The following is a 17,869-nucleotide window of genomic DNA, read 5'->3' as shown; positions in this document are numbered from 1 at the left end:
AAGGACTCTTCGGAGTTGAACCAATGGGTGATGGTTCTCCAAAGCCCTCTCCGTGGATCATCATTTTAGTGGACCACCGAAACAGATGGATTCAGCACTTGGGCCGCGGTTGCCAACAATCCGGTTCCTGATCCGCAAAAATCAAGTTCAACAATCCGGTTCCTGATGGGCATGCTATAATTTCCCCACCGTATGACCACTCAATGAACCATGCATGAGTGGTTTTCAATTTATTAATTTCACTCTTTTATTTGTAATGTCAACAACATTTTGAGGCTTGTACAAGCTACATACGAATGCCCTTTTTTTGGGGCGAATCTTTTTTCGGCTGTGCGTATCGGCACCCGAACAATTGAATTACAGTATTCTTCAACAAATCTTCAACAGTCCCCAGAGGCTGTGCATCATATCGACGGCGCAATGAACTCTCAAAGAAAGAATGGAAATTGAGGCTTCGGAAACACAGATCAGCTATAAGATCAAAAGGTCATTTTTCTTATTTCTTTCTTTTTTAAGGCTTTCAGGCCGTTTTTTCTTTCCCAGACGATGCAAACCTTCAGAAATGCATAGCAGGCAAAACAGCTTACCAAAAATAATTATCTATAACTTAAACAGCTTACCAAAAAATAATTATCTATGATCAGGGAAAACAGCTTACCAAATCAGCTTGCAAATAATTATCTATAACGGTATAAAAAAAAAAAATCTATCGATCCCAAAAATTTGCAGATGTTCTTCTTTCCCTGTAACTTAAACCTCAAACAGCTTACTGGCCAGATTTAGAATTGTTTTATTTCGCCAAATCAGCGCCACTGACATACTTGGCTACAAAAGAAATCAATCTGAACGGCGCCCCTATCAAAGGGGCATCAGAGAGTGGAACCTCTGGTGGCTTCTCAATATTTTTCCTTCCTTGCAGATCTTCCTCATGAATTTGGATTTCATCCAACGGAACTGACGCAATATCTTCACTAGTTCTTGGTTCATCTAATCCTGGAGGCTGTGCTAATCGTACTCCAGGATCAGCAACAGAGTTCTCAACACCATGACTTGTGCTAAATCTCTCCTGAATTCCCACTGAAGGTTGAATCTGTTCACCATATTGTGATATATAATCTGTGGAAGTTCCCGTTTGTGACATCTCATGATTAAGCATAGGGGAAGAATGTTCGGTAGAAGCAGCATGTTGATTTGGCTGTATGTGTTGTTCGGTCACCTGAACATAAAATCATGGCAAACTTGAGATGCACATAATATTTACTTTGTTTGAATTGCAACATCAAGAGAGCAATCGACTATACAAATTATTTGTGGAAAAAATGATATTGAAAGATCAACTTGTGAGCAAGTGGGTAATCATACAGAAGTTCCAGGTTCAAGTGCTCATTGTAAAACCTACTTTGATCTTAATATTTCAGACTACTGGAAAACAATTAGATACTAAGAAAAGAAAGGATCAAACACTCAAAGTTTACTATCCAATAGTAAACATATTTTACAAAAATATTAAAGCTTTATAGAAATAACTATTGTACAAAATAGACCATATTTATATATATCAAGAAAGCAGCAGTTGGGAAATACTCCAAAATTCCAATTGTTAGTTGTTACCTTTCCAGCAAGCTCTCCATTTCCAGAATCTGGCTTCTGGATGAATGCATCAGCTCCTTCTATCTGATCAAGGGGTTTTATCTCTTCAGGGAACTGCATCAAACACAAGACAATCTTTTACTTTATTTAATGCTGAAAAAGAGGGGTGGAGGAGGAATGAGGCTGCCTTAGGGTGAGAAAAAAATTTAGAAACCATTCAGGGATAATCTCCATAAACTCTCCAACATAGGTATGGATACCAGGTAAATTATAGCTTGACAGGTACCGTACAAGAACCACCACAAACACCTAAAGTTAGGGGTATCTTCTTCCCACATTAATTAAGAATTAAGCCTGGCTAAATGATAGAATTCTGATGGCTTTAGCTACCATCTTTAGCTATTTTTTAAAAAAAGGCAAAAGGGAAAAAATCCTAGCAATTTGATAATTTATAGTCAATGTCAATAAACCACAAAACTTTGATCATGTTATAAACTCCTGTTTCAGATAAATTTTCAGCTTATCTAAAAGGAAAGAACTAGAAATCTGACTTCAGATATATTTTCTCAATAAAACAGATGAAACTTCAATGTTTACAAAGTTGATTATCACAATGAATGAAAGAGAAGAAATTCACTAAAAGTTTATGAAACAGCAAATTAGAGTTTTATAATCATGACAAGATATTTCATGCCAATAGATTTGGATGATAAATAGTTCCGAAGATGGACTACCGTACCACCCCAAACCACCCAGTAGGGGTGTAGGGTACCATACCAGGATAGGAACCGATACAAATCTCATGTTCAGATCAGTACCACCCTGTACCAAAGCATACCAAGGTGTACCAAGATAAAAAAAATATAAAAATATTTTGATGATTGTTTCGGTATAGGATGTTTACGTCGCATACTGACCCATACCAAACCGAATTGGTGATGTATCGGTACGGTATTTGGTACCAAGATTGTGGATCTTGGTTCTGAAAATATTTGTCAGGGTTTTAGCATCCTAAGATCAGACACCTATCAAATTAGTTTCTTTCAACCCTCACTCCCCCTCCTTCAACCACTTAGAACAAATCTCTCCCTCTCTCTCCATCAAGCCAAAATGCTCTGCAAGAAAGCATTACATCAGATGATTTATTTAGAGAACATTAATATTAGAATTTGAATGAGTTAACACACTCAACAAATGGAATTGGCATACCATTTAATTCAAATTTCGAATGCCAATTTAATGGACATCAAATATTACATTTTGCTGATGTGACTATTGTTTGTCACTTTGCAATGACGCCATCTAGTAGAAGAATGTACAATCACATTAGAAGATTCACTAATATTAAATATAATTTTGGGTGGACATTCTAATTAAAAAGTTACATCTTACTCTTCTTAGAAAGAAGTCTTAAATAGACCAGAAAAAAGGTGGGCCACAGTGTTGTACAGACTACAATCCCAACTTCCACAGCAACAAATAGCAAAGTAATTGCAGCGATAGTAATTTATGACCGATTTGAAGTACTTTCTTTCTTTTGAGTTTTGACAAATGTGTATGGATTTGGTGAACTTCAAGTATATTAAAAACACAACAAACTTTTAGAGAATTTGCAACTGAAAAGCTGGTGGAAAATAACCTTTGTCATCTCCATTTTTGAAGTTGCATAGAAAGAAGCTTCCCTTTCAAGGCGTTGTATCCGCAATTCCAATCCAGATATGTTTTCCACCAAATGTTGGTTTTCTTGAATAATATTGCTTCTAGATTCTTCCAACTCCTTTACCTGTCAGGCTTTGTTATTTAATAGTCATATCAGAAACTTAGGCGATAAGGTGGTAGAGTAACTTATTATGTTGATGCATGATGTGTGCATGGCAAGATACTTTTGTTGGATGTTAAAGAACATAAAGCAATAAACAACCACAAACCAAGACCTATCAAGCCTGAGGGAATTCGGGGGCTGACAATGTGTTCTAGCCCAGGTATTATTCTGTCACTCCAGATGTATACCTGAATCAACCAATTAGATAAGATATGGCTCCACTTTATTATCACATTCTGTGGATTAGCTTATTCAAGCTTGGATGGATTGCATAAACGATTATTCTTGATTTCAAAACTTGTTTTGGTTTATGCTGCAAAAGATCTGATAAAGATTCACTATGCCAGAGTCAAATAGAAGAACAAATATAAGTTCTAGCTTGAAAAATTACAGAAAGAATTATCCCAGAATGAATCTTTAGACTCGCAAACTGATAATGAAAATGAGTGTGGAAAGCAGCAATATCATGATAAAATACAAAGGACACTATGAGTGTTTATGATTAAATCATTACACTATAGGAAAAATGACTATAAATTACTATTATCCCTGCAACCTATGCAATTATAACCCAGAAACGTGTAAACTAGGTGGTGCTTATTTCTTGAGGTAAAGGCAGATCATGCTTGCTCACTAGATAAAACATTTTAGTAGCATAAGACTTTAGGAAGATATTTGCAGCAGGCAAGAGGGTTAATCACATGGATAATATGGTGAGAAGGTAATATACCAACTGATGCTCGAGCCCTATGTGCTTTGTTAAATTTTCAAGTATTTAATTAACACCCTGTTCTGACAATATTGTAGTGTTAAAAGTAGAAAACTCAACCCACATCCTCCCAGGAGTAGAACTTTGGATCAAGTTAAGCCATGATTTGACACTCCAACTTAGTATTGCAGCAACAATGCTTTCTCCGGAAATAAAACAAACTCTTGCAGATCACAAAAGAACAGTGCTAGGTGGCAAACTAACAAAATTGACCACTAAAAAAAGTGGTTCCAAATGCATGAGGTCCCTGCCACTACAGGACATGGGAAGGGTCCAATATATGCTGCATTACACTCGGGTGCAGATAGGCTGTTTTCATGTTTCGAACCCATGAAACAAAGGTCACACTGAAGCAACCTTCCTGTTGTGCCAACGCCCGCCCTCAAAGTTGACTACTAGTAAGTACTAAATTAATCGTGAAACAAAGGTTAGGGAATATCTCATGTTGACTGTAACACAAATAATTCAATGATCTACAAGAAAACCACCAATTAATGAGGCAAGAGGAACTGCAAATGGAGGGGTTGTGAGACCCAAGGTTTCAAACTTGGTTTTGGCTTCAGTTTCAGCCATCTCCATGAAATTTCAGTTTTGACAATTAGGGTGGTTTCGGAAGTTTCACTCACAAGTTTTTGAGTGTCAATCAAAAAATCAACAAAAATTAAGAAAAAAACCAAGAAAAGTAATCATGCAACATCTTCGAGTATTTTCTATTATATACATTCCCTATTCCTGTAGTTATGTCAATCATAGGCTGAAACAAACATCATGTATAACTGAAATTTAAGCACACATACATATGTATTGTATTATTCACTTCTTGAAATTCAATATTCAAAAAGTCATTAGATGAAGAAACTATGTAAGTGTTCAGGCCTGCTGCATTCATATCTCTTCTATTTATATAGAAGTCACAAACATATCAAATTTAGGCATTTATTTCAAATATTTTTAAGACCAAGTGGTTATTTAATCAAATGCATACCATTTTAGAATGTCATGTTTATTTTGTATAAACAAAGATATTATCATCGTGAAATGTCTTATAATAAATTGTTCACAGTAGCCTTTATCAAGGTTTTAAATCCCACACGGCGGGCATATCTTAATTTCTCTATGGAACAGGATGCCCCGATGTCCTACCCCATCCTGACAGCGGTCCCGATCATATATCCTTATAGATATCCTCCATCTCTCTCTCCTTCTTCCTTCCTTCCCTTCTTTTGTTCTTTTTCTTCTCTCTTTCCTTCCCTTCATCTTTCCTTCTTTTCTTTCTTTTCTCTTTCTTCTCTCCCTGCGTAGATGGGTTTTGGAGTCTCGAGCCCATCCTGGTCCCATTTTCTCGTAGGAATGAGATGGCTAGCAGCGCCCCCCCTCCGGGTCCCCGCGGGACTTAAAACCTTGGGCTTTATAAAGTATTATAGTAAGAGCCTTTTCAAAGTCCATGGCGTGTTGAGGATCATACTTATTATTTATCCCTTCTTATAATTCAAGAAAAAGAAAGAAAAATATTATTTATCCCTTCTTATAATTCAAGAAAAAGAAAGAAAAATAATTGAAGATTGAAATTGTATAGCTTATCTACTTACATAGTAAAAATACAACCACAACATTTTTGTAATCGCCAAAATGAAATATAAAAATGGCATTTATTGTTAGTTTCAACCAGTTTTGGCCAAAACTAGAAGAAATTGGATCGAAACCGGTAAATTTTGGCTGATACTGGTCAATTTTGACCAAAATGGATCAGTTCCAACCAAAACTTAAAACCATAGCAAGATCAAAGCTGCTAAAGCTACATCAAGAAGGATAGTAGAATTAGGTCAATATCCTCATAAATAAAGAAGCCTTGTGATTAACCTTGACCAAATTATGGGAAGCTATTAGAAAATCGAGCATGTGCAATAATAGTAACATTACTTATATCAAGTACAAGAGCAACACCATGCCCTACAAAGTAGCTGTGGTGCATATTTTACTGCAAAGCAGATCTGTATGCAGTTGTCTTGTGGAAGTCATCTTATCAGAATATAAGTAGGCCTAAGTAGAAGCATTTGTTCCTTACAAAGAGATAAGCACAACCAAAAGCTATAACAGATCCAGCCTTTCAAACCAGGCAACGGAACTTGTATGATATCATGCAATGCAAAGCAAAGCTGACAAATTTTTCTTAAGGTAGTGAAAGATCACAGAGTCTGTATACATAAACCTTCTTATGCAGATATTTTTGCAAAAATGCATATACAAATCAGGGAATCTTTACCAAGATAAAAATAATTCTTGTAGTCAATACAAGGTTCCAGCACAAAACTTGAGAAAACTGCCAGGAACTTGTATCTCTTTAAGAAGCCATTAATGCAGGTTTTAATACCTATGCACATGCATTTGCCTACTAGGAACCTTGTTCTCAAGAAAAAGCACAGGATTCTGGATCCAAGTCCATCTTATTGCAATAATGTCCTTGATTCCAAGTAATGATATGAGTTAATGGAATCAAGTAAAAACCAAATAGCCTCAATAATTATGGCTCTAATCTAACTTATTAAGAGAATAAGAATCACAAATGGATATCAAGAAGTGCACACGTTAGAGCAACCACATCCAATCCTCATGGATGTCAAACCATATGAAGCAATAAAGACACAATTGTTGGATCAAGGACCCAAGGACAAAGAAAAGATACAAACTGAGTGTTTAAAGTTTAAACTTCAAAATCCTTAAATAGAAATTTACATGGACAGAGGTAATGGTACCCAATAAAATCTCATATTCATGGAATGATAGTAATAGTACAAGGCACTAACATCTCACCTCTGCTTGTGTTTGCTTGCGCCTACACGGTATTTTAGCCATTATACTAATATCTTAAATGGAAACGAACACATATAGAAAAATTATTGTTGGCGTGTTATTTCCCAAAGGAAAGATGCAGCCTTCCATCTAGAGATTTACCTTGTACTTCATCACTGCCACACAGGGAATTAAAAAAATAAAAGTTCATGAAAAATCAAACATATGAGGCATGTGCATGACAGCAATAATATGACAGTGACAAGGATGCCTAACAATCGCAAATCTAATTAAATAGCAAAGTAGGAACAGGGGGTACAAGGTAGAGGAAGTTTACCTGCTTTTGCAGACTAATGTTGGCTTCCTCCAGTCTAGCAATCATTTCCCTGATCGAAGTCTGGACAGCCCAAAAAACAACTCAAAAGTATAAATATAACAAATAAGAATATCTTGTAGCTCTGTAGATTAAAACTACTAAAACATGTATAAATAACATAATCTATCGAACGGTTTTCCAAATGTATGCATTTTGATAAGACGAGTAAATCAGTCACACAAAATATGACTAGCAAAGATGAATCATAACATCGTCACAACAGAAAGATATATAACGCAAGGGGCTAGAGGGCAGGTAGCCTTAGTTATTTCAACTCTCAAATTCCGAATTTTAGGAGAACTTAGAAATCTCTTGATTGATTTTCTACTAGGATAAGATCAGATTATACAAGTAATGCAATGCATAAGACATATACGAGAAGGTAAGAATCCATAGATACCTCCTCTATCCCTTTTGAGCTTGTCACATGCAGATAAGTCAACTTTCTTGTCATTGTAACGGATGCAAATATAAAAGGTTCAAAGGTAAACCATATCAAAGATAATTGAAGAAGAAAACTGCAAAATATGAGTCAGTTGTTCCACTGGGTAATGCTTGAAATGGTTCATAAGAGGATTTCAATTACCTATGCTCTAATAGTCAAGGACATGATGAAAGCAGAAATTATTCCTTCAAGGATTCAATCTTTCTTCAAGAAGATAATGCAAATATCAATCCTACCTAGACCCATAAGGCTGGACATGGAGGAAATCATTATCTAGATTGAGATATTCATAGCACTTGAAATTCACATGTAATAGGCAAATTAATACATTGAATTGGATTTAAGGCACTTTTTAACACATCTTGCAAGTTTTGATGTAATAAAGACAGTTCTAGTTCATTTCAGTACAGACTAGCTTGAACAAATCAATGATCAGATAGCCAGTTGTTGCAGATGAAATTCATCCCGGGCCGAAGGCACTGAAGCATGATGAAGCTCGACGAGTCGACGGCGGCCGGACCTGCAAGAAAAATCTCCGTCGGATGTGGCGGCCCAGTGGTCGTGACAAAGGCCTAAAGGCCTCTCGTTCTTTAGCGAACAGAGCCAAGGTCCTCAGAAGCCAAAATAGATGCTCTTTTATCTTTCACGTGTAGGCCTGTGGTAGCCCAGTGATGCTCCTTGTCCACGAGTGAGCCGAGCGGATGCCACAACCATGACGACTGGCTCAACAAGATTCCTCGACAGTAATTCATTTCTAAACAAAAGTAACATCGAGAAGGGTGCCTCAAACACCAACTCTGTCATGCAGATGGCTCCCCACTTTTCTCCAAGTAGACTCCATTTTTGGCAAAAGGTGACCTTGGCACGTCTTCGGCAAACCTGAGATACTCCCTTTTTCCGACCCAATTATGACTCAAACTTAAGAGTAGAGAGGCTAGTGTTGGGGGTGGTACCCCAGCCATACCGAAGACACAAGACAGAAGAGGTCCCAAAGAAGCCAAGCCTCCTCCCCCACTCTCAGTTCCTTGATTGTCCGTTCGTGTGATTAATGGGTGTGTCCCCACATGCCATGAGACAACAACGTTCACCAAATTTAAGGTCTAAAAGCCATGCACAAATTTCAAGGACATTCGATGAGGGGAGAAGATCTCTGGCGCCCGCCATGCGGGGCCCTGATGGGACAAGGAGGGACGGTGTGATCCATCCTTCATCAGGCACCGACCCAAGAGGTGCCATAATTCAGGGTTCTCCCTTAAGGATCATTGGCCAATCCTTACTCCTAATCACGTGTCACTCCAGTGACTATGTCAAAATATTTCGGAGAGAACTTACCCCCTTTATTAGAAATATTTCTTGTATTAGCCGAAGATGTGAGATGGACTTCTAAACCATGCCAACTACCATGCATCAGCCCCTAGGTCACTTGGATCTAAGAGAGGCATTAATTGCCTCTCTCCCTCCCATCCCATCTTTCCATAGGCATTAGAACAAGACAAAAAGAAAAAGAAAAAGAAAAAAAGATGGAGGGGAGAGAAGGTGGCGGAGAGAAAAAGCAGGAAGAAGCTGCACCTATGCGTCAAGCTTCCGCCCGCATGCCCGCACTCCCTACGCAGATCCGATCCCTACCTATGCCGACAAATGTGTGCCAGCCTTGGCCCTTGCATTGACCACCGATCCCTACATCGGCCTCCACTCAGTTTTAGCCATTTGACCCCTAGAGCATTTCTTTATGGCCTCTCTCTGGCCCATCACATCATTCCCTTTAAAGATAAAGGCAGCCATGAATAAAGCCCTGTTATTATCAAGACCCTAGTTATTAATTCATGCAATAGAAGCAGCTCCCACTTGCTGTGATGTGACGCTATCCACCAGCCTTAGGATAACCAATGGGTCAAACGTGATTCCCAAGAACATCATGAGGGGAAAAAAAATCTTTTGTGGCCTTTCATCTTCCCAAGGCTCCAAACTCATCTATAAAAAGGTAAACAGGGGACCCCAAAAGGTATGCCTCCTCTTCCTCTAAAAAGTACTTGCTCTTTCCCTCTTGTTGCGAGAAATCTAACTTGAGCATCGGAGGATCTTTGCCGAAACCACCTCCGACAGAGATTTTTCTTGCAGGTCCGACCGCCGTCGACTCACCGGGCTTCGTCATACTCCAGCGCCTCCAGCCCAAGATGAATTTCATCTGCAACACCAGCCTTTCTTCATTTTGGAGTTGTGCTCAGGAAACCCATCATTTCTGTCCTTGACTTTGTTTATTTATCAATCATTGAGAAGTTAAGGCTGCTATTGGATAAAATGCTGCTTATCTCTAGGTTTAGAGAAAGACTACAAACAAGGTGCTGTACTTGTGGTAGTTCGAATGACTCACTCATGATGCATGTGTGTGACAATTATGTTCCTAGAGTTTGGTATGAGTTGTGAGGAGTTGGAGATCTCCACATACTGTATTGTTGAGATAATTACTAAGGCAACTATGCAAGCATAATCCCCAGAGAATCTGGAAGGATACATGCTTAATGCTCATTCCAAGATGAACTTCGAGGCAATAAAAGGGTGCTGTATTACATTGTTGTTAATCAAACAAGGGACTGTTTGGCTAGGTAGGATGTTTTAGGAACACTATGTGAATGCAATACAACAACTAGCGGGAAACACTTTAGGCAAAATATCCAACGGTTCTATTGCTTTTAGTGTATGGTTGACTTAAATGAATTTTTTAAAAAAAAATCTGGTGCAGCTAAGTCCAACAAAAAGGACTTCTATGGGTCTTAATTTTAAGCCTGAAGTCATGTATTTTGATTCACATTTAATAACATTATTTTCAGATGGCAATAGGATTCCTCTCTTAGATATTTAGGGATTGAACAGACATGTAATGGATGCTCAAATAGCTAAGAAAGGGGGTGGCCAATAGAAGTTTGCTTTGTCCCTTTTAAGAGTCCTAATTAGACTAAGGCCCCGTTTGGTCTTGCTGTAGCTAGTAGAGCTCTGGGTGGCAAAGCAAAAACTAGTAGAACTTTTAATAGAAACTTTTTACTGTTTGGTAACTATATTTTTAATGTGATGTGAAACTTTAACATTTGTTGAGTAACCAAACTAAGAAAATTTTAGTATTAGGAAATAATAGCAAAAGATATTATATAGTGCTTTCAATTGTCTAACTATTTGTGTTATCAAATTTATAAATAAATTATTTTGATATTTAATCTAAATAATATAATAAATAAGAAATGTTTAACTCCATTTACAATAACAATATTATTATAATATGATAAAAATGATATTATTAATTTAGCATATTGTAATATTGTTATATTATAGTATGAGCAGTATCACAAAATAATGATGATGATAATTATATTGTATTGCATTGTACCATCAGAACTATTATTATAAAGTCTTGTTAACTTATAAATTATTTTTAATTAGCTTTTTTAAATAAATAGCTTTGTTAGGACTTGAACATGAGTCTCTTAAGGAAAAAAACTGCTTCCAAAGACACGTCACAAGTAGAGCCTTTGCCTAAAAGCTACTTATTGGAGCTTGTTACTAGACCTTTTTCAGTTTTTGGAGGAGCCAAAAAGCTATTTCAAAACTTTTACCAAACATCTCAAAATCACTCAAAAGACATCATGGCCCTCCAAGAAATGCTTTTTGGCCCTTCAAAAGCAATGCCAAATAGACCTAAGAAAGCATGAAGTTGTCAAGTGGTTGACCAGACCACCGTTACAGCCAAAAAAAAAAAGACTTGGCTGTTGTTTTCGAGTTAGGTTTGGTATCAAGTTCACTACAAACAAAACAATGAAGTCTCCATCTGAACCATTCATCTGTATCAGATTTGAATCGCAACCGGGATTACCTGCTCTCAAGGTTCACATCCTCTTCTTCCATTTTCCATTTTCTTGTACGTGAGTTATTTATTTCCGTTCTTCCTCTTCCCTATTTTTCATTTATCCTTATTCCTATATTATCTTTTCTTCTTTTCTTGTCCCTTCTCTTCGCATCTTCTTCTTGTGCTCGTTTGTTCTTCCCTACATTTTCTCAAAGTTTCTCCTTAATTTCCTTTCTATCTTCCCTTCTCTGCTCTCTAACTTTATTTTCCTAGCCAGCTGTCACAGAGCTATGCAATCAAGCAGAGTATTGCTGTTTGAACACGTCAGAAGCAGATCTTGAAGGAAGCTGCTGCACTTTTTATCTTTGCAACAGTTCAGACATCAAGATATCAATATCTACCCACCTCATGCCAGACCACCACCAGTCTTTTATTGTTTACTCATGAGAATTTATATGGGAGGTGGAGCGGAGGGTGGGATGTGGAGGCTTGGTGGCAGGGAAGGATAAGGTTTGGAGGCTTGGTAGTGGTGTGGTTGAAGTGAGGGCCTAGCCGGCAGGGTCAAGGCAACAAGGAGGCTAAGGCAAATTTGGATGAAAGTGGACTTACGAGAGCTGGAGATGGAAGGGTACAGGCAAAACAAAGCAGGACGAAGAAGGCGAAAGGGTTAAGTGGCGAGACAGAGAAGTCAGAATACAAAGCAACAAAGTGATATACCATACTTCATGAAAAATGCATAATATTTGAGAGAGAAAAAAATGCATAACATATTACGAAAAAGGAAAAAGGGAAGAAACTCTCTCCACAGCTGATCAACGTACTAATTCAGCCACAATGCAATATGGAAACAACATATATCCAGGACATGTCAAATCCAAACAATTACCTCCTTTAATACCCAGCTGTCTTTGATGCCCTCCATGTCCCTGACTCTGTCCTCTAAGATCACCTGTCAAATTTGAATTAGCACCATACCTGGTGCAGAAACAATTTTCTATAGAACCTAGAATAATATTCACACAGAAACAAAAAAAAGTTTATTCATATAAACATGTAAAATAACAACTGTTACCTTAGCTATATCCTTTTTTTGCATTTTAATCTTTTAGGACGTATATGATGCTGAAAGACTAAATGCCATGCTTTTTTCTTACAACAAGATAATAGCCTGAGAGACTTTTGGAACTTTCATTAACATTATAATGCAACAAAATGACCAAAACAAGTACTCTTTAATGGTCTCAGACATTTTTTTCACCCTGTGACTGCTGATGTTTATCTCCTAAGTGGCTCTTATATTATTGGTTTAGCCTTTATCACCTGAGCATTAGGTTTACTTCAGGAATAGTCTTGTAAAAGTCCTAAAAGTAGAATAGTAAATTCTGAAAGAAAACCTGATGTTTTCAACCATCTTTATAGTAATGCACATCTTACAGCCGCCACATTTTACTACATCCATAAGCATCAGTTTTACTTAATATCATGTCAAAAAAATAAATCCATGTAATATGTTACAACCACTGAACTTACTCAGCAAGAAAAGAATGTATGTATGGATTAAGCTATATTCATCATCAAACATATTATTCCAGGAGTATGCACTCCATTTTTCTGATCAGCAATTTCCTTCTCCTGCTCCACCTTCTGACTCATTTATATATAAATGAAATCGTGGTAGATACAGGTATCCAGAAGCTATGTGCGTAATAGGTTCAATTCCCTCAACCTCAAATTAATTTGCTCTCCATTCATGCACCATATTTAAATAAATAAGTGGTTGATAATGGCAACATAAACAACTACCTCCTTCTGTATCACTGAATCATTTCCAATCTGTAAATCATTGAGTTTTGCCTCCAAGCTAGCCTGAATTGAGAGAGAAGGGGGAGTCAAATTCCTTACTGCTGCAATTAATTTTGTTGCAAAAGAAAACATAGGAATGCACAAGCACAGAAAAAGAAAAAGATGAGGATAGAGAAAAAAGCAAAGATTCGGATCCCAGCAGGACGTCCCGCGGGACGTCGGGATATGGTATCATCCTATGTGTCCGGAGAAAGCTGTCCCACTAGCGTCCCAGCATCCCATCGGGACACCTTGGGGCATCCTATGTCCCACGTGTTCGTTCCATGAAAAACTAGGACAGTTCCATCCCACGGAATTTAAAACCTTAAAAAAAAAGTATTCATGAAGTCTTGGTTGCTCCCTATTCATCAGTTCTTCTTGCTAGTCAATCTAGAATCTACATGCTTCCCAATTATTTTGTTTTAAACAAAGAACAACACAATTTGTAATAGCAATTACCTCCTTCTGGGAACAACAGTCTACTTCATTTTGTAAAACTTTGATTTTCTCTTCCAAGTTGACCTGTAAACATCACAAGGATATGTATCAATGCCTCAGTCTCAGAGTTATAGTAGAAAGTTCTTAAAACAAAGTTAAAGTGCATGGTATGCATGTGAGAATGTATGCATGCTTAAGTTAGTCCAGTCCCTACCTCTGAATATCAATAGAAGTAAATAAATATAATAAAATCAGGCCTTAGGTTATGCTATGGCGGGAAAAATGGGAAAGGGGAGAGGAGGCGGAGGGTGCAACTAAAGTTTTAAATCCCATGAGACAAGGTTGTCCTAATTTTCTCATAGAATGGGATGCGCCGCCATCCCGCTCTGTCTCGACACTTGGGATAAGGAATGTTCCAAGACATCTTGGTCAGGATACTGGGATGATAGCAAAACAGTCCTCTGCCAACACATGAGATGGTATCCCGCCCAAGTGTCTCATAGTACATCCTATCGGGACCTAAATCCTGAGGTGTAACATAAAAGAACGTCAGAAGTTTATCTAGGTTTGTCCATATATAATATGATATGCTCATTCCTTCTACTTTTTTTGACTAAATAGTCGATTATCATTGTCTTGAACACAAAGCATAATCAACCCTAGTACCTGTTTTTTAAGCCAAGAATTCTTTTCATTTGCTAATTGTCTGATTTCTTCCTGTAGCTTGACCTGTAAGGCAATGCATTTCAAAGAAAAATATAAAGGATGTATTAGGATATGGCAAAAGGGGAAGGACATGTATTACTATGTCAAGCTAGCATTGCTTGAGACCAAAAGGGCCTCTCAAAGCACATATTCAGAAAATATTCTGAACTTCAAGCAAACACACATTCTTAGTTACAAACTTGAAACAACAAGAACCATAAGACTTGAGGAACATTCAACATGGAAAGATATTCTTCATAATATAGCCTTCGTAAGCTTCCTAGTTGGATGATAGTGTTTTCTTTGATGCAAAAAATAAATAAACAAACATCAATATCCTAAACTACTGATTAAGTTTTGAAGCATTATGAAACCCCTAATGAATCCTCGAATATTCTGAACTTTAGCATCCAAACTCCAAAGTGAACAATTTATTATAACATGCCAACATCATTTTTAATGGAGGAGATGGATATAAAGTAGGAAGTGTCTGGTGAAGAATGGACCTACTAGAGGAGGCATAGAGGTTTGCATCAGTTGGGGACAAAGTGATGGAGATAGTACGAACACGTGTGCTAAGATTTGAGGAGATGCTGGTACAAACCAGTGATCAAGTTTCTGTTTAAGGGTCAAGAAAGATTGTCCAGAAAGAAGAAAAATCTAAGCTAGCAAGGCTAGTTTTGTGGTACAGGATTTCAAAACACTTGCAGTAAAACCAGAAATAAGAACATATAAATCTTGACAGCTAAAAGGAACATTGATGCACAAAACTCAAAAGGTTATCAATCTAACTTGAATTGCTAGGGATGATGACTAATCATCACAGTTATGGTCATCGCCATCTTTCACCTCATCATTGAGGCTGCATGAAACACATGCTGGAGAGAATAACTTGATTTTTGAATGTTGAATAGAGTTGGCATTTTTTTCTCTTTTTCCTTCTTTTAAGGAAAAAAAAGCAACAATAACAACAATGACCAGAGTGCCAACATGCAATTATCTGAGCAAAATACTTGGAGCAACATCTCCCAAAATTTGAACATAGAACATCCTCCATTGAGAGGACGGCAGTAACCACCAGACTATGGCCTAGTTTGTAACTCTATGGATGCCATCAAAGGGAAGTTGTATAAAAGGACAACCGGAATAAATTTATTAAATCATTGTGAGTTGATGGAATAAGAAATGCATCAGTTCACTGAAGAAATTGAGAAATTTTAGTACTTCCAAACATGAAGTGCTGTTTTGAATATAGTCTATTCCATTAACAGTTTGTTACAGATAGTGGGTATAAATAAAAAAAGATGCTACTAGACATAAATATTATTGGTTTCTTAAGGAACTGATTCTAACGCCTGAGTGCCATGGGATGTGAACAGAGGAAACTGGAAAAATAAAAGTCAGAAGGATCCACAGGAGGCCATGATTCCATGATCTCAATATTTTCAAGATAACAAAAGTCAGTTTAAGATTCATGCTTTTATGCAGATAGGAATTTGGGGATCAACAGCCTCCAGTGATCCCTTCAACCCTTCGCTTCCTCAGCCTTCTCTTAAAGGCAACTTCCACGTGTGTAAGAAATATCAAGCAGGAAAGGAACCTGCATCCAATCAGAGGCTAAATGTGTTTGAGAAAAACATTCGAGGATAAAAGCATTGAGAATATCCATTGTCTGTACTGCAATACTCAGCCGATAATAGAAATTTCTAATTGTTGTGCTATCAATTCCATGGAACTTTGGGGTCTTTTGCCCATATGATATGCACTTACATATTTTTCTTCATAGTTTTTACGCTTCCCCAGCTCAATGTCAGACTCTGATGCCGCAGCACTTTGAAGATCTGTAGTACCCAAATTTTGTGCATAGTGAATCTGCTCAGTCGCTGAACTATGGTTCTGCTCCTGCACATTCACTGCTTCAGCATTGGCTGTAGCATCTTCAGTAATTTTACTCTGGCTTCCTTTCTTTTTCCTGCTTTTCTTCTTCTTTCCATCCATATTTCACCAGGACAACAACAGAACTAATCAAACCTCCCACTTCAGCACCCAGTATCGTGTCTCTCGCTGCTGTAATTAGAAGGCATGTCAGAAAGTTACGGTCTGTATGTTTTTACTAACTAATTAAAGTAATTATATGCCTTCACCAGAATCTTGTGTTATGTATATCTTAGACAGAAAAATGTTAAAACTTTAACAAGAACGTAGAGTAAGAAACGTGGCAATCTTTCAGGATTCATATTTATTAGCAGAAATATATATATATATATATTTCTAAAAAAACAAGAAATCGCAACAAATTTCACAGGCCAAGAAATCAACCAATTTCTTTCAGAGAATGATAATATTAGTCTAAGCTACTCAATCCTTCCGAGTAAAAGACACAAATATCACGGCAGACCCAATGAAATCCCTATAAATTCGCAAAAACATCGCAGTGATCTAATTGCAACAAAGAATATAAGGACTAATTTGAGCAAATCCAAGAGTAATCTCAGAAAGGACAAAAAAATGTAGGATTAAACGCTCATCAGACAGTAGATCAGAGATCAAGCATACCTAAATGCCGCCAAGAAAGAAATCCATATTCCCTCGGATTCCGAGATCCAAGCTGCAAGAAAAATACGAGCGTAGAGATCAAGTATCCCCGGGAAAAGATTGGCAAAACCGCCGATCAATCATAATTCTCTACGAAATCTAACGCTCAAACCAACCTCGGAACGCGAACTCTCGGCGGCGCTCGGATCGGAGGAAGAGCGAGTTCTTGAGATGGGATTTGGCACCGCCGCACCGAAAAAAAGAAGTGTGAAAGGTCCGCTTCAAAATCCAACGGTTCGAGCGGGGTAAAGGGAATTTATAGAGGCTGGGAGATACGAGGACAAGGCTGTGATACATCCGTCTCAAGTATCCCAGAAAGTTGGTTGTTAGTTTGTACGATCTACACCATTCATTTTATGGTGGACGAATCTGATTCGGGATTCCACTGGTCCACTAAATTATTTTGGGAAAAATAGACCTAATGGAATAGATTGCACTCGACCCGGTCCATCCAACGTGGGAATATTGTGGCCAGCCTCTGATTCAATTGCGCTCACTTGACTCGGTGGGAACCACATAGTGCGAGTTGGACTTAGTGCAAGTGGTAGATGTAGCATTTTAGTTACAACTTTTGCCAAAAAATTTTGGAAATGAATAAGCAAACATAAGGATGTCATATAAATGAATTTTTTTTAATAAATGGATGATTTCTCATAATGTTA

General features: G+C 37.6%; 1 protein-coding gene across 3 annotated transcripts; it reads right to left on the bottom strand.

The window, feature by feature from the left end:
• Window positions 1–596: 596 nt before the first annotated feature.
• LOC140858018 (uncharacterized) lies at window positions 597–17,444 on the bottom strand. 3 transcript variants are annotated; one of them, XM_073257440.1, is made up of 11 exons: window positions 17,324–17,444; window positions 17,169–17,220; window positions 16,383–16,679; window positions 14,574–14,636; window positions 13,929–13,991; window positions 13,431–13,493; window positions 12,514–12,576; window positions 7,309–7,368; window positions 3,230–3,373; window positions 1,612–1,704; window positions 597–1,216 (listed from the first exon to the last, which is right to left on the bottom strand). In XM_073257440.1, exons 3-11 carry the CDS (start codon window positions 16,608–16,610, stop codon window positions 791–793), a joined length of 1,203 nt encoding a protein of 400 aa, XP_073113541.1. In that variant the 5' UTR covers window positions 16,611–16,679; window positions 17,169–17,220; window positions 17,324–17,444; the 3' UTR covers window positions 597–790. The 3 variants fall into 3 exon arrangements, with proteins under 3 accessions (XP_073113541.1, XP_073113543.1, XP_073113544.1); XM_073257442.1 differs by having other exon boundaries at window positions 16,383–16,676; XM_073257443.1 differs by lacking the exon at window positions 14,574–14,636.
• Window positions 17,445–17,869: the final 425 nt, after the last annotated feature.

The sequence above is a fragment of the Elaeis guineensis genome, chromosome 5, assembly GCF_000442705.2.
Source record: "Elaeis guineensis isolate ETL-2024a chromosome 5, EG11, whole genome shotgun sequence".
NCBI classification, from domain to species: domain Eukaryota; kingdom Viridiplantae; phylum Streptophyta; class Magnoliopsida; order Arecales; family Arecaceae; genus Elaeis; species Elaeis guineensis.
This window is presented reverse-complemented; position numbering and strand designations above follow the sequence as displayed.